The following is a 23,578-nucleotide window of genomic DNA, read 5'->3' as shown; positions in this document are numbered from 1 at the left end:
TGATCTGACTTTATTTTAGAGGGTAACAATGTTTGTTCTCCATGGTCCCATTATGTTTATGAACTAAGCCACCTTCAATTGCTCACTCCCAAAATTGAATGGGGACTATGTACCATATGATTTGTAGTGTATACAGAGCAGAGCACATGACTGCAACAAATGTGTACTGCTCGTCCCACACACATGGAAGTGAGGGGGAACAGAAGAGGTCGTGGAGCTCACAGAGGAGGTTATAAGGAGGCAAAGAAACAATTTAATAAAAATAGATTACAGTGCCATTAAGTAGTGGATGTGTATAGATTATTTTTGAAGAACAAGAATATTGTTTAGTGTCAATGTTTGCAGAGCTACATTGATGTGTGTCTTTTAAATCTGCCTTGAGTTTAGCTTAAAGAAGAACTCTACCTAAAACAGAAAGAACCTATTTCACATAACCCTACTCAAGGTTTTTTGTTTTTTTTTTACTTTTATATTTAACCCCCACTTGCACAAATAAGTAAGTGAGTGCAGAGGTAGAATAATTTTGCTAAGATTTTTTTGCATACTCCCTTAAATTGTAAAATAATTTTTAACCACTTGCCGACCGCAGCAAGTACATATACTGCGGCGGTCAGCCCCGGCCAGGCAAAGTGACGTACCGGTACGTTACTAGCCTGTCACTCCCTTGTGAGCCAATAGCGCGCCCGCCCCGGCTCGTTCCCTAACAAGTCAGTGCGTGTGACCGGCGGACCCGATGTCCGCTGGTCACTCGCGATCGTTCGCCGGGAAGGGAGAAAGGCAGGCGGCTAAGGTAAACAAGCCGCCTGTCACTCTCCCCTGTGTAAAAATGGAGATCAGACGGTTCTACTATGTAGGACTGTTGATCTCTGTTTTTACACTAGATGCCATGTCCAATGACAGTTAGAAGCACGCCCCTAGGACACACTTAACCCCTCCTTCTCCAATACAGTTAACCCCTTCCCTGCCAGTGTCATTTTTACAGTAACAGTGCATATGTATAGCACTGTATAGTGTCAAAAATGTCAGTCAAGGGTCCGATCTGTCCACCGCAATGTCGCAGTCCCGCAAAAAAAATCGCAGATCGCCGCCATTACTCGTTAAAAAAAAAACACCAAAAATGACAAAAATCTTTCCCTTTGTTAGTAAACGCGATAACTTTTGCGCAAACCAATCAAAATACGCTTTTTGCGATTTTTTTTACCAAACATATGTAGCATAAAACAAATTGGCCGAAAATGTTAAAAAATTTTGATTTTTACATTTTTTTGGGAATTTCATATAAAAAATGTGAAAAATATTGTTATTTTTGCAAAATTGACGCTTTTTTTTTGTTTATAGCGCATAATCAAAAAATTGCACAGGTGATCAAATACCACCAAAAGAAAGCTCTGTTTGTGGGAAAAAAAGGACGTCAAATTTGTTTAGGTGTCCGCAATTGTCCGTTAAAGTCATGCAGTAAAAAATCGCAAAAAAAACCCCTGGTCAGGAAGGGGGTAAAATCTTCCGGGGCTTAAGTGGTTAACAAGTGATAATGTACCGAAATTCAGCAAATTTAATACACAAGTAGTACAGAAAACTATTTTAGTTTTTGGCATATTTTATAGAAAAGTGACAAGGCTTTGCCATTTTTTCATATTATTAGCCTGTGCCTGTGTTCCGTGTCCCCTATTCCACCTTCCTCTCTGCAATCTAATAGCTCCCTTGGGCACTATGGTTTTTCAGTTGTAAGTTAAAAAGTAGTGACTGTGAACAGGGGTGGGAGGAGAGCAGTGCCCTACTTTCCGCTTCTAACCTTCACAGAATGATGAAGCATTTTAGCTTGCAGCTGATAGATATGTCAGCTTTCCATCCACTGCTCCTAAAGGTGCTTACTTCCATTAGGATATCCCAACTGGACTAAGATTGAGTGTCTGACATCCTCGCAGAGTGGAGATTGAAAAGCTTGAATCTGTTGGTACTGGCGGCTAGGTTTATGGGGTGGATGCAGATTAAAAGGAGATAGTGACAGTCAAAGAAGAAGAATGGCTAGATCACATAATGCCATGTGTTCGCTAGACAGCTGCAGTCTCTGTTTTATGATACAGAATAATGGAATACTCAGGAGATAAAGAGGAAAGCCACAGGGTTATATCATCTTTTAAAAAATAACCTTTTACTTCATGACTTAAAAATCTACTTGCACACTAATTAAAGAGGAAGTAAACTTCCATCTTTAAGTTTTACCTATAGGTAAGCCTATATTAACCACTTAAGCCCCGGAAGATTTTACCCCCTTCCTGACCAGGGCCTATTTTGCGATTCGGCACTGCGTGACTTTAACTGACAATTGCGCGGTCGTGCGATGCTGTACCCAAATTAAATTGACGTCCTTTTTTCCCCATAAACAGAGCTTTCTTTTGGTGGTATTTGATCACCTGTGCGATTTTTTGATCATGCGCTATAAACAAAAAAAAAAACGACAATTTTGCAAAAATAACAATATTTTTCACATTTTTTTATATGAAATTCCCCCCCAAAAAAATGTAAAAATCTAAATTTTTAAACATTTTAGGCCAATTTCTGCTACATATGTTTGGTAAAAAAAATTGCAAAAAGCGTATTTTGATTGGTTTGCGCAAAAGTTATTGCGTTTACTAAGGGAAAGATTTTTGTCATTTTTATTGTTTTTTTTAATGAGTAATGGTGGCGATCTGCAATTTTTTTTGCGAGACTGCGACATTGCGGCGGACAGATCGGACCCTTGACTGACATTTTTGACACTTTTGGGGTTACCAGTGACATTTCTACAGTAATCAGTGCTATACATATGCACTGTTACTGTAAAAATGATACTGGGAGGGAAGGGGTTAACTTTATTGGAGAGGGAGAAGTTAAGTGTGTCCCTAGGGGCGTGCTTCTAACTGTGATTGGATGAGGCTATGTGTGTAACAACAGAGATCAACGGTCCTACATAGCAGGACCGAGTAATCTGTGCTTTTACACCGGGGAGAATGACAGGCGGCTGTGTTTACATTAGCCGCCTGCCTTTCTCCCTCTCCACCCGACGATCGCGAGTGACCGGCGGACATCGGGTCCACCGGTCACACGCGCGGGCTGCCTAGGGAACGAGCGGGGGCGGGTGCTTGCCTCCTATTGGCTCACAGGCTAGTGACGTATATAGTCAGGCGGCGGTCGGCAAGTGGTTAAGGCTTACTTATAGGTAGTGTAAATATATCATAAACATGCACCATTTAGGAGATATTTACTGAGCTAACAGCCAGTTACGTCACTGGCGCATGCGCTCTGAAGGAACGGCCACCCGTGCATTTTCTTCAGAGCCATGTGCCTTGACTGGTGGCTCCTGCGTGCATGCCGCAGTCACAGAGCCGGAGCTGCGAACCCGGAAGGAAGAGCAGGTAGAGATGGACGCTGCCTCCAGCGATGGCATCGCTAAAACGCTTTGTTTTCAGGTAGGTTTAACATAATGTGCTAGTATGTGATGCATACTAGCACATTATGCCTTTGCCTTGCAGGTAAGAAAAAAAAAAAAAGTGCATCGGTTTACAACCGCTTTAATGTCAAATAACATTTGTGAAAACAAGTACTACTTAGAAATAGAGATTTTATTTTTCCTGTTCCATAAAGAGCTTCTTTGCAAGTCTTTATTAGGGCTGGCATTGACTGAAATTTTGTTAAAATGGATATTCTTTGCTGAGCACACAGATAATATTGTATACCACACATGTCAAACACAAGGCCCTGGGGCCGAATCATTCCCTCCAGGCAATTTTATGTGGCCCTTGCACCTCTCCTGCAGCTACGGCAACTCCTTCATTGTTGTCCTCACCTTGTCTCAGCAGTCAGCAGAAGAGAGAATGGTAGAACTCCTCCACTAGATCCTGCACTTCTCCATGCAGCCACAGAGAGGCTCGTATCTTCCCACCCCCTTTCCCCATCTCAGCAGTCCGCAATAGAGAGGAAAACAGCACCTTCTCCTCTCCACTTTCCTTGGTCTTAGCATTAAGTAGACTCCAGCCTTCCTCTAGTCCTCCTCCAGACTCTGCATTTTCTGCCTCCCAGCTCCGCCCTGCAGTAGCACAAGGTAAGGGGGTGCACTGTGATGTAAGCGAAGGTGAGGGACTCTTGACTTCTGATGGTGGGGGGGGGATGTTCTTGACATCTGATGTCAGGGGGGTGGGGTGCTCTGAACGTTTAGTCTAACAAATATAACAGGCCCTTTGAGGCCAACCATAATGCTGTATACAACCCCTGTTGTATACAGTGCATCTGGAAAGTATTCACAATGCTTCACTTTTTCCGCATTTTATGTTACAGCCTTATTCCAAAAATGATTACATTTATCATTTTCCTCAGCATTCTACAAAAAATACCCCATAATGACAACGTGAAAGAAGTTTGTTTTAAATCTTTACAAATGTAATTAAAAATAAAAAAGGAAACATTTACATGTGCATTAGTTTTCACAGCCTCAGCCATGACACTTAAAATTTAGCTCAGGTGGTCCTGTTTCCACTGATCATCCTTGAGATGTTTCTACAACTTGATTGGAGTCCACCTGTGGTAAATTCAGTTGATTTGATATGATTTGGAAAAGCACAAACCTGTCTTTATAAGGTCTCGCAGTTAACAGTGCATGTTAGAGCACAAACTAAGTAATGACGTCCAAGGAATTGTCTGTTGACCTCCGAGACAGGATTGTATCAAGGCACAGATCTGGGAAAGGGTACAGAAACATTTCTGCAGCATTGAAGGTCCCAATGAGTACCATAAATGGAAGAAGTTTGGAACCAAGTTTTGACCGGGTCGCCCGGTCAAACTTAGCGATCAGGGAGGAAGGGCCTTAGACAGGGAGGTGACCTGATGGTCCCTCTGACAGAGCTGCAGCTCTGTGAAGAGAGGAAAACCTTCCATAAAAGCAACCATCTCTGTAGCACTCCACCATTTAGGCCTGTATAGTAGAGTGGCCAGACGGAAGCCACTCCTCAGTAAAAGGCACATGATAGCCCACCTGGAGTTTGCCAAAAGGCACCTGAAGGTCTCTTAGGCCATGAGAAACAAATTTCTCTGGTCTGATGAAACAAGGATTGAACTCTTTGGCCCTAATGGCAAGCATCATGTTGGGAGGAAACCAGGCACCGCTCATCACCTGGCCAATATCATCCCTACATTGAAGCATGGTGGTAGCAGCTTCATGCTGTGGGGATGTTTTTTGAGCGGCAGGAACTGGGAGACTAGTCAGGACCGAGGGAAAGATGAATGCAGCAATGTACAGAGACATCCTTGATGAAAATCTGCTCTAGAACTTTCTGAACCCCAAATTGGGGTGAAAATTCATCTTCCAACAGGACAACGACCCTAAGCACAAAGCCAAGATAACAAAGGAGTGGCTGCAGGACAACTCTGTGAATGTCCTTGAGTGGCCCAGCCAGAGCCCAGACTTGAACCCAATTGAAAATCTCTGGAGAAATCAAAAAATGTCTGTGCACCGATGCTCCCATCTATCCTGGTGGAGCTTGAAAGGTCCTGCAAATAATGGGAGAAACTACCCAAAAATAAGTGTGCCAAGCTTGTAGTATCATACTCAAAAAGACTTGAGGCAGTAATTGGTGCCGAAGGTGCTTCAACAAAGTATTGAGGAAAGGCTGTGAATATCTATGTACATTTTTTTTTTCATTTTATATTTTTAATAAATTTGCAATGATTTCAAACCAACTTCTTTCGCATTGTCATTATTAGGGTATTGTTTGTAGAATTTTGAAGTAATTAATTTAATTAACTTTGGAATAAGGCTGTAAAGCAACAAAATGCGCACAAATTGAAACCGCTGTTAATACTTTCTGGATGCGCTGTATGTGGACAAAGTAGGACCCCTTTTTGTCCACATAACAGCCTGATGTTTGTCTGTATAGACTTGAAGGTATATGTCAAGCCAAAACTTTTTTTAGTCTAGCATAGGGCTGGGAAGGATTAGAAACTCTGGCAAGTTTTTACTGTTATCCAGGGCTTGTCTCATTTTTGCTGTTGGAGATTGTGTGGTCATTCAACACTGTACCCATATGAAATTGTTCTTTTTTGGAGACGGATAGTGCTTTCTTTTGGTGCTATTTAATCATCACTGGGTTTTTTATTTTTGTGAAAATTTTGAAAAGAAAAATGTCTTTATTTCTGTTATACAGTTTTCCAAATAGGCAATTTTCCTTCTTTACTGATGTGCGCTGCACTGATTGGCACTGATGAGGCACCAATATGCTGCACTGATGGGCACTGATATGCTGCACTGATGGAGCTGCATTGATGATCAGTGCCCTGATCATCTGCTTTCCTTTCTTCAGACACTGACAGCGCTAAGAAAAGAAAATGCCCATATCCGGCATTTGTTTACAAGTAATCAGCTGTGATTGAAAACAGCAGATCACATGGTAAAGAGCCTACCCCATCGGCTCTTTACCCTGATTGGTGATGTGCTGTGTCCGAGGGTGGTGCACGAGCGGCGCATTGTGAAGGATGTCATATGGCGTCCGGTCAGGATGGTAAAGCCACCTCCCGGCCATAATTCTGCTGTAGGCCGAGAGGGAAGGTGTTAAAACTGCACTTGCTGCAGTTTTATCTGACACACATCACACAATCATGTTGCAAACCTCTCGATCCATCTTATTCAATTATACACGGACAGTGACAGCTGGTGCTCCATGGGCCGGGGGGGGGACATCAGACGGACCACACCATACCCCCCACTGGACCAAACCAGCCCGCACACCATACCCCCCCCCCCCCGGACCACACCAGCCCTCACACCATAATCCCTCCCCCCCCCCCCCGGTCGCTGGCTCACTCACCCTGGACATGTGGAGGGCAAGCAGGCATATCTCTGACGAAATCGTAGGGGACCGGGCACCGCACTTACTTTCCGCATCCCTATTGCAATACCGACTTGGATGGAAGTGTTAGCTACCCACGGGCCTACCTTTCGATAGGAAGACCTCCGCAGGACGATATCCGTGCTTTTAATGACTAGTGACACCTGAGTGGAATACTTTCTGTTTTACTATTATTAAAGTGTCCGTACATTTTTCACGATTTGAGGACATCTATCTTGAAACTGGTGTTGGTCTCTGTTATGGGGATCAACACATTCCGGTAAGGGTCCACCCTGCATGTAGATTAGGGGGCTGGACGCATGTATAGGGGGGGCGGTGCCCCTGCGCCCCCAATGGATGGGCCGCTACTGTACAAGGAGCTAATTTATTTCCTGCAATCATGGGTTAAATTTTTTTTTTATTATTCAGCAAAAGGGCTGAACAAAAAATTTAAATCAGATTTCTCCATCCACACATGCAAGGAGGAGGGAGGAATCCCCCTGCGAGACTCACTGCTGTCAGAATATACTGATCAGCTGCAGCCACTGATCAAAAAAAGTTTTCCAGCGCACCCCTTTGACAGAGTTAGGTCAAACGATCAACTTCCATTGAGCAGGGACTGGCCAAATTTCAATCAGTGTGGACGAGATTTACCTAAACTGGAGAGTGCAAAATCTGGTGCAGCTCGGCATAGTAACCAATCAGCTTCCAGGTTTTTGCCCCCATTCACATCGCCGCGATTTGACATGCAATTTGACAGGTCAAATCACAGCCTATTGTAGAGCATCCCAATCGGTGCGACGCCGACTTTGTGGCACCGCACCGATTTCTACTTCAGGGGCGATTTCAATAGACATCTGTGCATGAAGCTGCACAGATGTCTTTCAAGTCACCCCCGAAGTTGGACTTAAATGCGGTTTTGAAATTGTGTGAGTTCAGATGAACTCGCACAATTTCAAAGCCGCGTTCAGTGTGTACTGACAAAACTCAATTGAACAAGCTGAAGTTAGAAGCTGATTGGCTAATATGTACAGCTGCACCAGATTTTGCACTCTCCAGTTTAACAGATAAAGGTTTATTCAAATAATGCACAAATTAATTAAAGGTGTACAGAAAGATATGCATAATTAAGGTTCAGCACATACTGACAGCAGTAGAGGTCAAAACTTCACAGTAACATTTCCAACAGAGCTTCCGTAGGTCTCAACTGGGGGGGGGGGGGGTGTCTAATACTGCCATATTCCTCCCACCAGAGGGGAGAAGGAAGAGGGAGGGAGTGGAGGCAGACCAGAAAGGCAAGAAACAGGGGGGTGAGGAGGGCGCAGGGAAAGGGAAGGGGATGACACAAGAGAGAGGATCATCCATCAAAAGACTCAACAGGACCATGGGCATCAATCCAAGTGGACCACCTTTTGTCAAACTTCTTTGGCACTCTCCAGTTTTAGTAAATCAACCCCAATATAACCAGCCTTATTTGACATAGAGTACGTGGAACCTGGTATGGGCTTCTGCTGCTGTATTCCTTTGAAGTTTCCACATGCTGGGCATTCAGATACGCTGTTTTTTACATTGTTGCTCTTCAAGCTGATAGGAAGTCCACAACTGCACAAATAATCACTTTCTATTTGTTTTTCATGGACAACTTCTGTTTATTGGATGTTTTTTGCATTCTTTGTCAATTCCTTGGACTACTGTACAAGACTTACCAGTTCTAAGAAGTTGTAAATGCTTTGACTGGCATCGACAATTATTGCATGGCCAAAGCTGATTGGATCATGCATCTTCATCTTTCACATTCTTTCCTTTAACCACTTGCCGTCTGCTCACATTGAGCGCACTGCGGCAAAGTGGCTCTCCTGGGTCCAGCGACGTAGGCCTACGTCGCTGGATCCTGCCCCCTCTTGGCGGCGCGCGCGCCGCCGGAGGCTCACTCCCACTGTATTCAGTTACAGCGGGAGTCGGGCCAGGGGAGGAGAGGCGGTGATCACCGCCGCTCTTCCCCGATCTTCGGGGATCGAGTGAGGAGGTCCGCCCGCTTGTGTAAACAAAGCGGGCTGATCTCCTATGTGACAGACAGTGACAGATTACAGGATTTAGCATAGCTGAACCTGCGATCTGTGCCTGTGTCACACAACCCCCTCCCCCCACACACGTCTGTAAGCATGAGGCATACATTTAACCCCTTGATCACCAACAGTGTTAACCCCTTCCCTGCCAGTGTCATTATTACAGCAACAGTGCATATTTATATCCCTGATTACTGTAGTCATGTCACTGGTACCCCCAAAAGTGTCAAAAATGTCAGTCAGGGGTCCGATCTGTCCGCCGCAATGTCGCGGTCCCGCAAAAATAAACGCAGATCACCGCCATTACTAGTAAAAAAAAATAAACAATATGACATAAATCTTTCCTTTAGTTAGTAAACGCAATAACTTTTGCGCAAACCAATCAAAATACACTTATTCTGATTTTTTTTTGACCAAAAATATGTAGCAGAAAACAAATTGGCCTAAAATGTTAAAAAATTTTGATTTTTTAAAAAAATTTTTGGGGGGGGGGAATGTTTTATAGCAGAATGTAAAAAATATTTTTTTTTTCAAAATTGTTGCTCTTTTTTTCAAAAATTAAAAATTGCACAGGTGATCAAATACCACCAAAAGAAAGCTCTATTTGTGGGGGAAAAAAAGGACATAAATTTAATTTGGGTAAAGCGTCACACGACCACGCAATTGTCTGTTAAAATAATGCAGTGCCGAATCGCAAAATATAGCCTGGTCAGGAATGGGGAAAAATCTTCCGGTCTTAAAGTGGTTAAAAATGCGCTCATTTAGAATTTTGTCAAAGACATGTAGCTAAATACATTTCGGCCTAAATATATGACAAAAATTTAATATATTGGATATTTTTTAACTGTCAACGTAGAAAATGTCAATTTTTTTGCAAAATTTTCGCTCTTTTTTTATTAATATCGCAAAAAATGAAAAGCGCAGTGGTGATCAAATACCACCAAAAGGAAGCTCTATTTGTGGGAAAAAAAGGACGTAAATTTTGTTTGGGTATGGAGTTGCATGATCGAGCAATTGTCAGTTAAGTTCGCACAGTGCCAAGTTGCAAAAAGTGGCCTTGACGTTAAGCAGGAAAATCCTCCGGTCCTAAAGTGGTTAAAAAAAAAAAGAGAAAACTTTTTATTAAATTTTTTTAAATATACAGATAAGATCTACATTGTATAGGTATACTAATAATAACTAGGTCAAATGTTCAACGTGTATTACATGTAGGCCATAACATAGCTACATACAAAAGCTACTGAGAACACTTTCCCAAAATGTATTCTTAAGCCCCGTACACACGCAACGATTATCGGCCGACCGATCGTCCGTCTTTTGTCCAGAGTGGTGTTTTGTTGGTTGGAATGCGCCTAGACTGCACACAAATTTTCTCGCCCAACAATATTCTACTTCAGAAGTGATTTCATGTGTTGGTTTGCTTTCTTTGTGTTTTTTCTTCACTGAGAATGCCCAGTCTTGCTTATCAGATTTTTCCCTGTCGAAATCAGTACTGACTGCACGATAATCGGCCGTTGTGTTGACGGCCAACAAAAATTTTATAGTCTGCACACCAGATTTTTTTGCGGCCGAAAAGTCGAGTTGGTTGTCGGAAGCATCATACTAACAACCTGAAAAACGGCAGATCTGTCGTCGGACGAAAATTCCCTGCCAATTTTCGACGCGTGTGTACGGGGCTTTAGGAAACCACTGGTAACAGACAGGAAATGCAGAATACCCCTGAGGAAGTAGAGATAGAAATACAGAAAAAATATAAGGAGAGAAGGAAGCTTAAAGGAGAGTAAAAGGAGTGGGGAGCAAGGAAGGGAGAGGTGATTAGAAGAGAAAAATATAGATGGGCGTGTGAATAGAAGAGAAAAATATAGTTGAGCCTATGAATATTAACCAAGGAGCGACAATTGGCAGAGAGAAATTGTGTATTCAGGTAAGGAGACCCTAAAAAGAGTGTAAAGATATTTTGTAGTTTCAGAAGTTTCCGTAACACCTATAGAGCGTATGTCTATTGTCCACAACATTCAGAACTTCATTACAATCTTCTATAGGGGGTAGATGTTTCAACTCAAACCAACTGTACAAATCTGGAATCTTGTATGATTATGAACTTATCCATGTGTGTTATAAAAATGGCTTGCATAAATCATTATTTTTTTACTGGAAGGAAATTGAAAAGTCCTCCATTGCAAAGAGACTGAAATGGTTTTGTGAACCTAATGAAAGTAGAGACATTGAAGAGGGGACGAGATAAGCACCATTATTGTGAGGAGTGTGGGGGGAAAAGATAAGGGGTTCTACAGAGAGGAATGAAGGAGATGAATGATGATATTGGGAAGATGAGTGTAATTATGAAGAAGAGAAAAAAATGGATGAGCAGGAGGGGGGATGTCAGATACTGTAATATCCAACTTTATTAACCACTTGCCGACCGCTCACTGGAGCTCTACTGCGGCAAAGTGGTTAGTTCCCGTCCAGCGACGTAGACCTACGTCGCTGGACCCCTCCCCTTGTGGGCGGCGCGCGCGCGCCGCCGGGGGCTCGTATTCAGTCACAGCGGGAGTCGGGCCAGGGGAGGAGCGGCGGTGACCACCGCCGCTCTTCCCCGATCGTCGGGGAATCGAGTTTGGAGATCCGCCTGCTTGTGTAAACAAAGCAGGCGGATCTCCTAAGTGACAGACAGTGACAGATTGCAGGGTTCAGCATAGCTGAACCTGCGATCTGTCCCTGTGTCACTCAGTCACCTCCCCCCACACACGTTAGTAAGCACCAGGCATACATTAACCCCTCCCTCGCCAATAAAATTAACCCCTTCCCTGCCAGTGTCATTTTTACAGTAACAGTGCATGTTTATAGCACTGATTACTGTAGTAATGTCACTTGTACCCCCAAAAGTGTCAGAAATGTCAGTCAAGCGTCCGATCTGTCCGCCGCAATGTCGCAGTCCCGCAAAAAAATCACAGATCGCCGCCATTACTCGTTAAAAAAAAAAAACACCAAAAATGACAGAAATCTTTCCCTTAGTTAGTAAACGCAATAACTTTTGCGCAAACCAAACAAAATACGCTTATTGTGATTTTTTTTACCAAACATAGGTAGCAGAAAACAAATTGGTCAAAAATGTAAAAAAAATTTGATTCTTACATTTTTTTGGGGGGGAATTTCATATAAAAAAATGTGAAAAATATTATTTTTTCAAAATTTACGCTCTTTTTTTGTTTATAGCGCAAAAAGTAAAAATCGCACAGGTGATCAAATACCACCAAAAGAAAGCTCTGTTTGTGGGAAAAAAGGACGTAAATTTTGTTTGGGTACGGCGTCGCACGACCGCGCAATTGTCAGTTAAAATCGCACAGTGCCGAATCGCAAAAAGTGGCCAGGACGTAAGACAGCAAAATCCTCCGGTGGTAAAGTGGTTAAATACAGACAAAGTTTAATAAGGATGGAAGTAATCTGGAATCATCATGTGTGACTTTCTGCTCCCCTGTGTTGTGGAGCATAGGTTAGTTCTTTTTGGTCAGCATCTGGAGTTCCAGAGCCAAAGAATTTTTATACAGGCTTGGAGCTGTAAAATCTCTCTATATATCTACTATGAGGAGGGGAGGTGCAGAGAGGAAGAGTGACGCCATGGTGGACACTTTCTAACCTGGATAAAGGTTTCATTTTGTACCCCTGAAACATGTTAGCATTTCCTTACTTTTCCCAGCTTGAAATACTCTGGGACTGTTTTTTTTTTATTATTATTATTATTTTATAAGTTTGCCCATTGTTACATAGTTACATAGTTAGTGAGGTTGAAAAAAGACATCAGTCCATCCAGTTCAACCTATGATGTGCTTGTGTTTGCTGTTAACCGTACATTGTATACCCCTGTATGTTGTGGTCTCCAAGGTGTCCATCTAATAGTTTTTTGAAACTATCGATGCTCCCTGCTGATACGACTGCTTGTGGAAGAGAATTCCATATCCTTACCGCTCTTACAGTGAAGAACCCCTTACGCACTTTAAGGTTAAACCGCCTTTCCTCTAGTTTTAGTGAGTGGCCACGTGTCTTATTGTATCTCCTTTCTCTGAATAGTTTGTTCCTTATGCTAGGGTCGCCAGTACAATATTTGTACATTGATATCATATCCCCCCTCAATCGTCTCTTCTCCAGAGAGAAAAGGTTCAGTGCTTGTAGTCTTTCCTCATAGCTGATGTCCTCCATTCCCCTAATTATCTTTGTTGCCCTTCTCTGGACTTTCTCCAGTTCCAGCACATCCTTCCTTAGGACCGGTGCCCAGAACTGGACAGCATACTCCAGATGTGGCCGGACCAGAGTCTTGTAGAGTGGGAGAATAATCTCTTTATTTCTGGAGTGAATCCTCTTTTTTATATATCCCAGTATTCTGTTGGCTTTGCTTGCTGTTATTGCCTGTTTGTTTTCTTTTTGACACACCTAATTAGGAGCAATCCACAATCATCTCCCTTTTGGGTTCCTTCCAGGTTTTAAATGAAACCTGCTTCATAATTGTAATTTTAGCATAATAAAATTCTAGTGGCACTCTTCTCTTTTGACTTAAGGCTGAACTATACTAACCTTCACTTCAGCTCTGCAGGGTCCTGTAGCTCACCGCTGGCTGGTGACATCTTCAGCCAGTCTGCTTTCAGGTACAGATTTCTAGCCTTTTTCATTGGCCGGACCAAGATGACATCACTCCCGTACATGCTTGGGAGTTCATTTATCACAGCACAGCGGAAACTGTACACAGAGCTGTGAGTGCGCAGTTCACTGTACGGTGGACAGACAAGTAAGAAACTTTAATATAAAAGAGACATAGTGGGGGAGATTTACTAAAAACTGGTGCACACAGAATCTAGGCCAGCTGTGCATAGTAACCAATCAGCTTCTAACTTCAGCTTGTTCAATAAAAGTGTTTATAAAGGCTGAAGGTTTTTTGCATTCTATGCATGAAGGTAAAAAAAAAAACTTCAGTGTGCAGCATCCCCCCCAGCCCCCCTAATCTTTACCTGAGCCTCAGCAATGTGCACAAGAGTCTCGGCTCTCCAGGGACTATCCCTCTTCACTGTCTAAGACAGCAGTGGGAGCCATTGGCTGTCAGTCACAGTCAGTGAGCCAATGAGGAGAGAGAGGGGCAGGGCCGAGCTGCGGCTCTGTGTGGTAATGGACATGCAGAGCCACAGCTCAGGAGCGAGCCTGCTTGGGTACCCCCATTGAAAGCTGCTTGCTCTGGGAGCACTTGGCCTGCAGCATCAGCCGGGGACCCGAGAAGAGGAGGATCGGGGCTGCTCTGTGCAAAACCACTGCACAGAGAAGGTAAGTATAATATTTTTGTTATTTAAACAAGAATAAAAATTGGACTTTAATATCACTTTAAGCTTTGATTTAAAAAACCTGAAAGCTGACTGTTTTCCATGCAGAGCCGCACCAGATTCTGGGTGCATCAGTTTCAGTAAATCTCCCACATTATGTCTCTTCTACATTAAAACACCTGCTTGTTCCCAGTGTTTTGTTCCACTTTAAAGATTTTTAACGGTAGGTTTATTTTAACAGTGAGAGACAGAATAACAACAAAAATATCCAGAAAATCATATTTAAAAAAAGTTATAAATGATTTGCATTTTAATTAGTGAAATAAGTATTTGATCCCCTGTCAATCAGCAAGATTTCTGACTCTCAGGTGTCTTCTATATAGGTAATGAGTTGAGATTAAGAGCTTACTTTTAAAGAGAGTGCTCCTAATCTCAGCTTGTTACCTGTATAAAAGACTCCTGACTACAGAAGCAATCAATCAATCAGATTCCAATCTCTCCTCTATGGCCAAGACCAAAGAGCTGTCCAAGGATGTCAGGGACAAGATTGTAGACCTACACAAGGCTGAAATGGGCTACAAGACCATCGCCAAGCAGCTTGGAAAGAGGGCGACAACAGTTGGTGCGAGTATTCACAAAAGGAAAGAAACGCAAAATAACTGTCAATCTCTCTCGGTCTGGGGCTCCATGCAAGATCTCGACTCGTGGCATTTCAATAATCATGAGAACGATGAGGAATCAGTCCAGAACTACACGGGAGAATCTTGTCAATGATCTCAAGGCATCTGGAACCATAGTCACCAAGCAAACAATTGGTAACATAATACGCCGTGAAGGACTGAAATCGTGCAGCCCGCGCAAGGTCCCTTTGCTCAAGAAAGCACATGTACAGGCCCGTCTGAAGTTTTCTAATGAATATCTGAATGATTCAGAGAAGAATTGGGTGAAAGTGTTGTGGTCAGATGAGACCAAAATCAAGCTCTTTGGCATCAACTCAACTCGTGGTGTTTGGAGGGGAAGGAATGCTGCCTTTGACCCCAAGAGGGTGTTTTCTGCTAAGGGGACAGGACAACTTCACTGCATCAAAGGGACAATGGACGGCCATGTCCTGTCAAATCTTTGGTGAGAACCTCCTTCCCTCAGCCAGGGCATTGACAATGGGTCAGGAATAGGTATTCCAGCATGAAACTGACCCAAAACACAGGGCCAAGGCAACAAAGGAGAGGGTCAAAAAGGAGCACTTTAAGGTCCTGGAGTGGCCTAGCCAGTCTCCAGACCTTAATCCCATAGAAAATATTCGGAGGGATCTGAAGGTTCGAGTTACCAAACTTCAGCCTCGAACCCTTAACCACTTTCAGACCGGAGGATTTGGCTGCTCAATGACCAGGCCCTATTTTGCAATTCGGCACTGCATGACTTTAACGGACAATTGCGCAATCGTGCGCCGTTGTACCCAAACAAAATTGATGTCCTTTTTTTCCTACAAATAGAGCTTTCTTTTAGTGGTATTTGATCACCTGTGCGATTTTTATTTTTTGCGCTATAAACAAAAAAAGAGCAACAATTTTTTAAAAAATAACAATATTTGTAAAAATCAAAATATTTTAACATTTTAGGTCAATTTGTTTTCTGCTACATATTTTTGGTAAAAAAAATTGCAATAAGCGTACTTTGATTGGTTTGCGCAAAAGTTATTGCATTTACTAACTAGGGGAAAGATTTATGTAATTTTTATTGGTTTTTTTTACTAGTAATGGCGGCGATCTGCGATTTTTTGCGGGACTGCGACATTGCGACGGACAGATCGGACCCCTAACTGACATGTATGACACTTTTGGGGGTACCATTGACATTACTACAGTAATCAGTGCTAAAATCATGCACTGTTACTGTAAAAATGACAGGGAAGGGGTTAACAGTGTGGGTGATCAAGGGGTTAAATGGGACCCAAGGGGTGTGATTCTAACTGTGGGGGGGGGGGGGCGTTGCCTGTGAAGTCATCACAGAGACATGCAATCCTATATAGCAGGATCGCATGACATCTGTGATAACTTCAGGGAGAAGTACGGAGGGATGTGTTTACATCAGCCGTCCGTCCTTCTCCGTCAGCAGCGGGAGATTGCGAGTGGCCATCGGAGCCGCCTGTCACACGCATTAGCTTCCCCGCTGACAAGCGGGGGCGGGAGCGCGCCTCCGGCGGCACGCAATCGCCCCCTAGCTCCTCCCAGGTGAGCGCCGTACATGTACGGGACTTTGCCTGGGAGAGCCAGACTGCCGGCATACATCTGGGGCGTGCGGTCGGCAAGTGGTTAATGACTTGGAGAGGATCTCCAAACAGGAATGGGTCAAAATCCTTCCTGAGATGTGTGCAAACCTGGTGGCCAAATACAAGAAACATTTGACCTCTGTGATTTTCAGCAAGAGTTTTGCCACCAAGTACTAAGTCATTTTTTGCAAAGGGGTCAAATACTTATTTCACTCATTTAAATGCAAATCAATTTATAACTTTTTTGAAATGCGTTTTCTGGATTTTTTTGTTGTTATTCTGACTCTCACTGTTAAAATATACCTACCATTAAAATATAGACTGATCATTTATTTGTCTTTGAGCAAATGTACAAAATCAGCAGGGGATCAAATATTTCTTTCCCTCACTGTATGGCATACTACCCTGATCCTTCTTGTGCCCAACTTTTGCTAGTACAGTACATGTGTATATCTAACATGTATGCATAGACATCTCTAAGATTTCTGTAACTTTTAGGGGGTAAAGTTCAGTATGTACTATATATACCCTATAGTAAGTACACTATATATTTAAAAAACCTCTCATTAGTACTTACCAACATTTTGCCATAACATATGTTTCCCTTGTGTTTCTTGTTTTCTCAGATAGTAACTGTGTGAAGATGGTACAGCTTGGAGTTGTCCACCAACTTTTAGACTTGTTAGAACAACATGTTGAGAATGGAGATGTAGCTGTACAACACGCTGCTCTGAGTGCACTACGAAATCTTGCCATACCAGGTAATATAAGATTTTTATTGTATCTAAACCCAAGAACAAAAATGTAATATATTGCAGCTTTCGGGTCTTTAGATTTGGAGGCTTCAATATTTTTTTTTCAGGCTTTTTCCTTTATAATTACAAAAAGAGAGCACTATGACCTTCCTTGTGCCAAGCCTAAAATCAAAAAAAGAAATACTCTCAAAGAAGTAAAATTACAGGCATTTAACCACTTAAGCCCCGGAGGATTTTCCTGCTCAAAGTCCAGGGCCTATTTTGCGATTCGGCACTGCGTGATTTTAACAGACAATTGCGCGATCGTGCGACGCTGTACCCAAATGAAATTGTCGTCCTTTTTTTCCCACAAACAGAGCTTTCTTTTGGTGGTATTTGATCACCTGTGTGATTTTTATTTTTTGCGCTATAAACAAAAAATAGCGTAAATTTTGAAAAAATAACAATATTTTTCACATATTTTTATATGAAATTCCCCCAAAAAAATTTAAAAATCAAAATTTTTTAATATTTTAGGCCAATTTGTTTTCTGCTACATATTTTTGGTAAAAAAAAAATCGCAATAAGCGAATTTTGATTGGTTTGCGCAAAAGTTATTGCGTTTACTAACTAAGGGAAAGATTTATGTAATTTTTATTGTTTTTTTTTTAACAAGTAATGGCAGCGATTTCGATTTTTTTTTGCAGCACTGCGACATTGTGGCGGACAGATCGGACCCCTAACTGACATTTTTGACACTTTTGGGGGTACCAGTGACATTACTACAGTAATCAGTGCTATAAATATGCACTGTTACTGTAAAAATTACACTGACAGGGAATGGGTTAACTTTATTAGTGATAAAGGGGTTAAGTGTGTCCCTAGGGGCGTGATTCTAACTCTAAAAGGGCATGGCTAGTGATGTAACCACAGAGACATACGATCCTACATAGCAGGATCGTATGATCTCTGTAGTTACACCAGGGATAATGACAGGCGGCTTTGTTTACATTAGCCTTTCTCTCTCTCCAGCGGGAGATCGCGAGTGGCCGGCGGACATCGGAGCCGCTGGTCACTCGCGCTCGCCCCCTGCAGGCTCCTGGGCAAGCGACGTAGTACTATATCACTTTGCCCAGGAGAGGTTGACTGCCGCAGTAAATATACTGTGGGTGGTCGGCAAGCGGTTAATGATCTATCACAGCTCATGGACAGAACCTCTTAACATCTCCATCATCTAGATGGTCAATCGAAGGACTCCTTTAGAAACCTTCTATTCATACAAGTTAACTGACATGTTTTGAGCAACAGACCATCTTCCTTAGACCTCTAAGGAACAGAGCTTCTCCTTTGAAATGGGTCAGCTAACTTGAATCAAATGAAGGTTGCTGAAGGATTCCTTGACTTTCCTTGAGTTAAACATTCTACCTGTATCCTTTAGCACTCGAGTGCTCACAGTGTATTTTTTTTTCTTTATTTACACCTGTCGGTAACACACTATCTGTCTTAAGGTGACAATGCTCACTTACTGAACGTTATCTGTTGAGGAGCAGTGCTGTCACCCTAGATCAGGACTGCAAAGCCTTCTCTCTTCTCTTCTCCATAACACAGAAGGACAGGTGGGATTCCATAATACATAAAGGGAGCTAGAAACACCATAACTAAAAAATAGAAAGCAGAGGAAGTTATCATCCATGTTTTTTGGCAGGATTACCAGGTATTATTTGGTAGTGATGGTACAGACAAAACAAAATGTAAAAAAGAGAAAGTAATTGTTAAAAGAGAAGTATGGGTTTTCTTTTAATTTAATAATCATACATACCTAGGTGGATGCAGCTTCAGTCCGATGCATCTGTCCTCCCCGATGCCTCTAAGTCTGAGAACTGAGCGAGCTAACACCCCTGATCGCTCAGTTCTCACAGCTCTCTACCCTGCGCTACCCCCCTGAGCTCACTGGAATGCTGGGCTGTGGAGAGGGCGGGAGCAGCCAGCTCAAGCTCTCAGCAGCTTGCTAAGAGGCTGAGTCAGGTGCCTGTCCAGGTATGTGGATGGATCCTGACTCCATTGGACCGGCTCTGTGACGTCACCAGAGAGCGGACATCAGCAAGTTGTAAGCTAAAAATGAGTAACAGGAGTGCAGAAGAAACTGCATTCCTGTGATTTACAGGAGAAGTACAGCCAAACAAGCTTTGCTTGTACTTCTCCTTTAAGGTTTACATATACTTTACTTAGGAGTCTTTTTTTTAGTTAAAAATAACGAACATGTTATACTTACCTGCTCTGTGAAGTCGTTTTGCACCGAGCAACCCAGATCCTCCTCTTCTCGGGTCCCTCTTTGGTGCTCCTGGTCCCCTCACCTGCTGAGTGCCCCCCACACCAAGCAGCTTACTATGGGGGCATCAAGTCATAGCTCTGTGTGTCCATTCAGACACAGAGCTGTGGCCTGGCCCCCAACCCCTCTCTCTCCTCATTGGTTGACTGACTTTGATTGACAGCAGAAAGTAAGAAAAGGTGTTTTTTTTTCAGAATTGTCGCTCTTTCTTTGTTTATAGCGCAAAAAATAAAAATTGCAGAGGTGATCAAATACCACCAAAAGAAAGCTCTATTTGTGGGGAAGCAAAAGACATCAATTTAATTTGGGTACACCATTGCACAACTGCTCAATTGTCAGGTAAATTAACGCAGTGCTGTATCGCATAAAATGGGCTGGTCATTAAGGGAGGAAAACCTTCCAGTCCAGAAGTGGTTAAATTGTATTGTGTGCACATACCTTAGGTGGGACCATGTGATATTCTAAAAAGATTGAGGCTGGGTTCACACCTAATACGGCTCACAGCAGGGGTCCGGTGCATCCCTGTTCTCCATTTCAGGCCCCAATTTTTGCCTGAATTTGGACCTGAAACTGGACTAAAGTCGCACAGGACCTCTGTGCAATGCACTCTGCGGCTCTATTGAGAGCCACTCACAATCTCCTGTCATGCCAATTTGATGCGGGGCAGCCACTTTTGTGCTAATAAACAAACTAACACATATTTAGATGTAGCACCGTCCTAGTCAGCTAGGTGCTAGGTAAAGCTTTCATTGCTCCTGCTGCTTATCAGGGGAGCCTGATCTATTAGTTTGCCTGTCACATGTTTCCAGGTTTGATTCACTGGGTCTGAGGGAGTGTCCCCACTGCATCCAATGAGGGAGCTTGTTGGACAGTTGAGGAAACCTAGCCAGTGACACATCATGTTTTATGGCAGTCCTAGTTGGAGGGCATTCTCGCAATGCATCCTGGAATTGACCATAAATACTGAGGGAGCATGTGACAGGGCATCTTTGGTGGGAAGCAGAGTCCCAGGAGGAGGTGGATGGCTGTCTCTCCTCCTGCAGAGTGTGAGGACGGTGGTCTTAGGCGGTTGGCCTAGTGAACCAGGTGTGGAGCTGAGCTGCAGAGGATCCGGTGTAACTGACGGTGTAGCTGCTGGCAGAGTATTTTGGAAAAAACAGTGTCCATGAGTGTAATGAAATTGTGCGCTGGGACACCATTTTGTCAAACAGCCATTTTAGTTTCAGAGCTCAGCCATGAAAGTTTAAAAGCCAAAAGGCACTCCATTCACCAGCCCCCACATTACCCTAATTAACATTAGTATGCGAGCTTCAAACAGAACTGTTACTGTGTTGTATTCACAGCCAAATGGTTCATTAGGTAAATGACCACAGTTACACACAACTCCAGAACCTTAAACCCAAACAAGATATGTCTCTAGAAAGTACATATTTGAATGCCAAATAAAATACTGATCGAATTAAGATCATACGTGATCACGTTCGCTCCTAGGGAAGACAAGCTAGCGGTCAGATGCCTTACGGGTCAGAGGTTATTATGAGATAACCTGTGTTTGGTGTCCATGGATGTAAAATTCAATGCCGTACAATAAAATATCAGTTTCAAGAATGTAACCATTACATCATTCAAGATATGAATTCTATAATAAAATCTGTCTAGACGGGAGGTCCCTTAGCAGTTTGAGCCGCCCATGGCCCCTGTGTTTATTGGTCAAGGACCTCTGGTGACGCCCCCTGCGGGTCACAGAAAAAGAGAGAAGCTGATGGAGCTCTCAGTTCTCATTTTTAACATCAAGCAGTAACATCGCTCAAGGGAAGAACCGATCACACATGCTCAGCTCTGAACCTCATATAGTACAAGGACTTTTGAATGCAAGTATTTCCATTTCTAATTCTTTATCTATTCTTCTAAATTGCTGAATTGTGTCTCTATTTCTTTGTAACCAATTTTTCTGTAAATATTTTTATTTGCACCAATTTTAACCTTTTTTATAATTAAACCTTATTTTGAAAATTGTTAATTTTGTCTCTAAGCTCTTAACGCAAGCTAACCAAAGAACCTGCCTCTTGAAAGAGCGCTACTGTATAGAATAAACCCTCTGAACATTCCTGTCTGAGGTGACAGTGTGTGTTACAGATGATTATTCTAAAGTCATAATTGGTATTTCTAAAATTACGAGCGTCCGCTGGGCTCATCCTAACCAAGGGTCTGGCTCCGGAAAGGGGACCACTCCAGTGAAGTAAGGGGACCAAGGAGCTAGCTCACACGTAGAGCATTACAGTAAAGGGGGTGCCATGTAGAAAACCCTGAAGAATAGAAACAAAAGGGGGTGCCAGGAAGGACCCTGAAGAGTGTTCTGCAGTACAGTACAGCTTATCTAAAGCGGTTCATTTATTACTACTTGATCGCTATTGACAAGGCGAAGCAGCGGCCTTGCCGCACTCAAGTACAGTTAAACGTCCCAGCAAATTGTGCATAGTTTATTCAAGCTTGAGTATCCCATTCATTCCCTTCTCCTATCCAAGTTCTCAATAAAACCACAAAAACCAAAACCCCTGGACTGTTTCTTGACTGAGCCAGGCACTTTGAAGTCGCTGAACTGTTATACTGTTGCTATGAGTAACCCAGGGGAACCCGTCACCAGCAGCTCCCCAGGGAGTAGTGCTACATATAACCTTAAATATTTAAATTAGTTTGCAAAAATAGCAATTATATTTTTTAACGGTAATATAGAACCTAATTAAAAAACAGTTTAAGAAAGACACTTTCAGTCTTAATCACTGTCCCGATAAATGCTGCCTCATTAACTGGCACTTTGCAGGCAGCCTGGGTATTACACCTAGGAAGGAGACAAAGCCACAGCTTTGCTGTCCCCAAAAAGCATGGACACTTTTCCCCCACCTGTGACATTTTGAAGTGTTTACCACAGCACTATTAGAGAATGACATTTTGAGCAAACGTTCAAGCAGTAGAGAACATTACTTATGTCGTTGGTTCTGTTCGGAATTCATGTTTTCTGTGATAAATTTGAGCGGTGTAATATAATCCATGGCGGATTCAACCAACACTTAATCCTAATGTATTTCTCCAAGCCACCAAGTCCCTTGACTTTAACCCTTGCACTGACATCTCATTAGCCTATGAAGGGTTTAAAATTACATTTACAGCAAAGAGGAGCAAAAATACTTTTTTTGTCATAGAGAGCGCTTTTCCATTTTCAAAATGTAATTTGGGGATTTGCATATATTGATTCTAAAACATTTTAATTTGAATTATTGTCAAGTTTTCAAATGCCCCCATATCTATTAGGACAATGGAGATGGGAGGAAAGAAAAAAGCATTAGAAGAGATTTTTCTTCTTGCAATCGGAAAACGCTGTAAGCGGGAGTGTTAAGCGAGTCATCCATCATATCCGGCATAGCAGAAGGACACATGCAATGTAATCCATCAATTACCTTATGAAGCGTGCAAGAAAAATAATTACCAAATCCATGGCTTTTTTTTTTTTTTTTTTGAATAACAACATGCAGCTCACACAGCCAGGCCTGGGAATGGAAGATAGGAGGATATTTGCAGCGGGGGTCATTGCTGCATTCATTCATTGTCCACATCATAGCAAGGAACAGAGAAGGCTTGTATCGGACCACTGAATAGACTATATAGTGTTAACTATGGGTTTAACATTTTAGGAAATTGGTCATGGAGAATAAGAGTGCTAATTGGCCTTCATCTGAATCACAATCCAATTCATTAGAAATTTTCCATCTGCTATTATTAAGAAAAGGAATTTAATTCATTTCATAAATCAAATCAATATGCTAAAGATGAAGAATAAAATCCTTAAATATGACTGGCACCTGTTAGGAGAGGGAAGTGTTAGGCTATTTTAGGTGTATTTTGTCAGAGATAAGACTTATTAATTTAGACTACCCAGGGCCAGATTTTAGTTATGTGCCTACCTAAGCCACTTTTATTATGCTTTGCCCAGAGCTGCTCATTTCCCAACAGCTCACATTATTTGCA

The 23,578-nt window shown here is 42.5% G+C and overlaps 1 protein-coding gene across 3 annotated transcripts in view; it reads left to right on the top strand.

Moving 5' to 3' along the window:
• Positions 1-23,578, top strand: part of LOC309563838 (rap1 GTPase-GDP dissociation stimulator 1-like) — a 296,711-nt gene that overhangs the window by 235,103 nt on the left and 38,030 nt on the right. For all 3 annotated transcript variants that reach the window (XM_082268470.1, XM_082268469.1, XM_082268471.1), the window contains one exon: positions 17,119-17,253. In XM_082268470.1, the coding sequence (XP_082124596.1) occupies positions 17,119-17,253 (135 nt within the window). The remainder of the gene's footprint in view (positions 1-17,118; positions 17,254-23,578) is intronic.

This window comes from Pelophylax lessonae, assembly GCF_965119305.1.
Source record: "Pelophylax lessonae genome assembly, chromosome: 9".
In the NCBI taxonomy this organism is placed as follows: Eukaryota; Metazoa; Chordata; class Amphibia; order Anura; family Ranidae; genus Pelophylax; species Pelophylax lessonae.
This window is presented reverse-complemented; position numbering and strand designations above follow the sequence as displayed.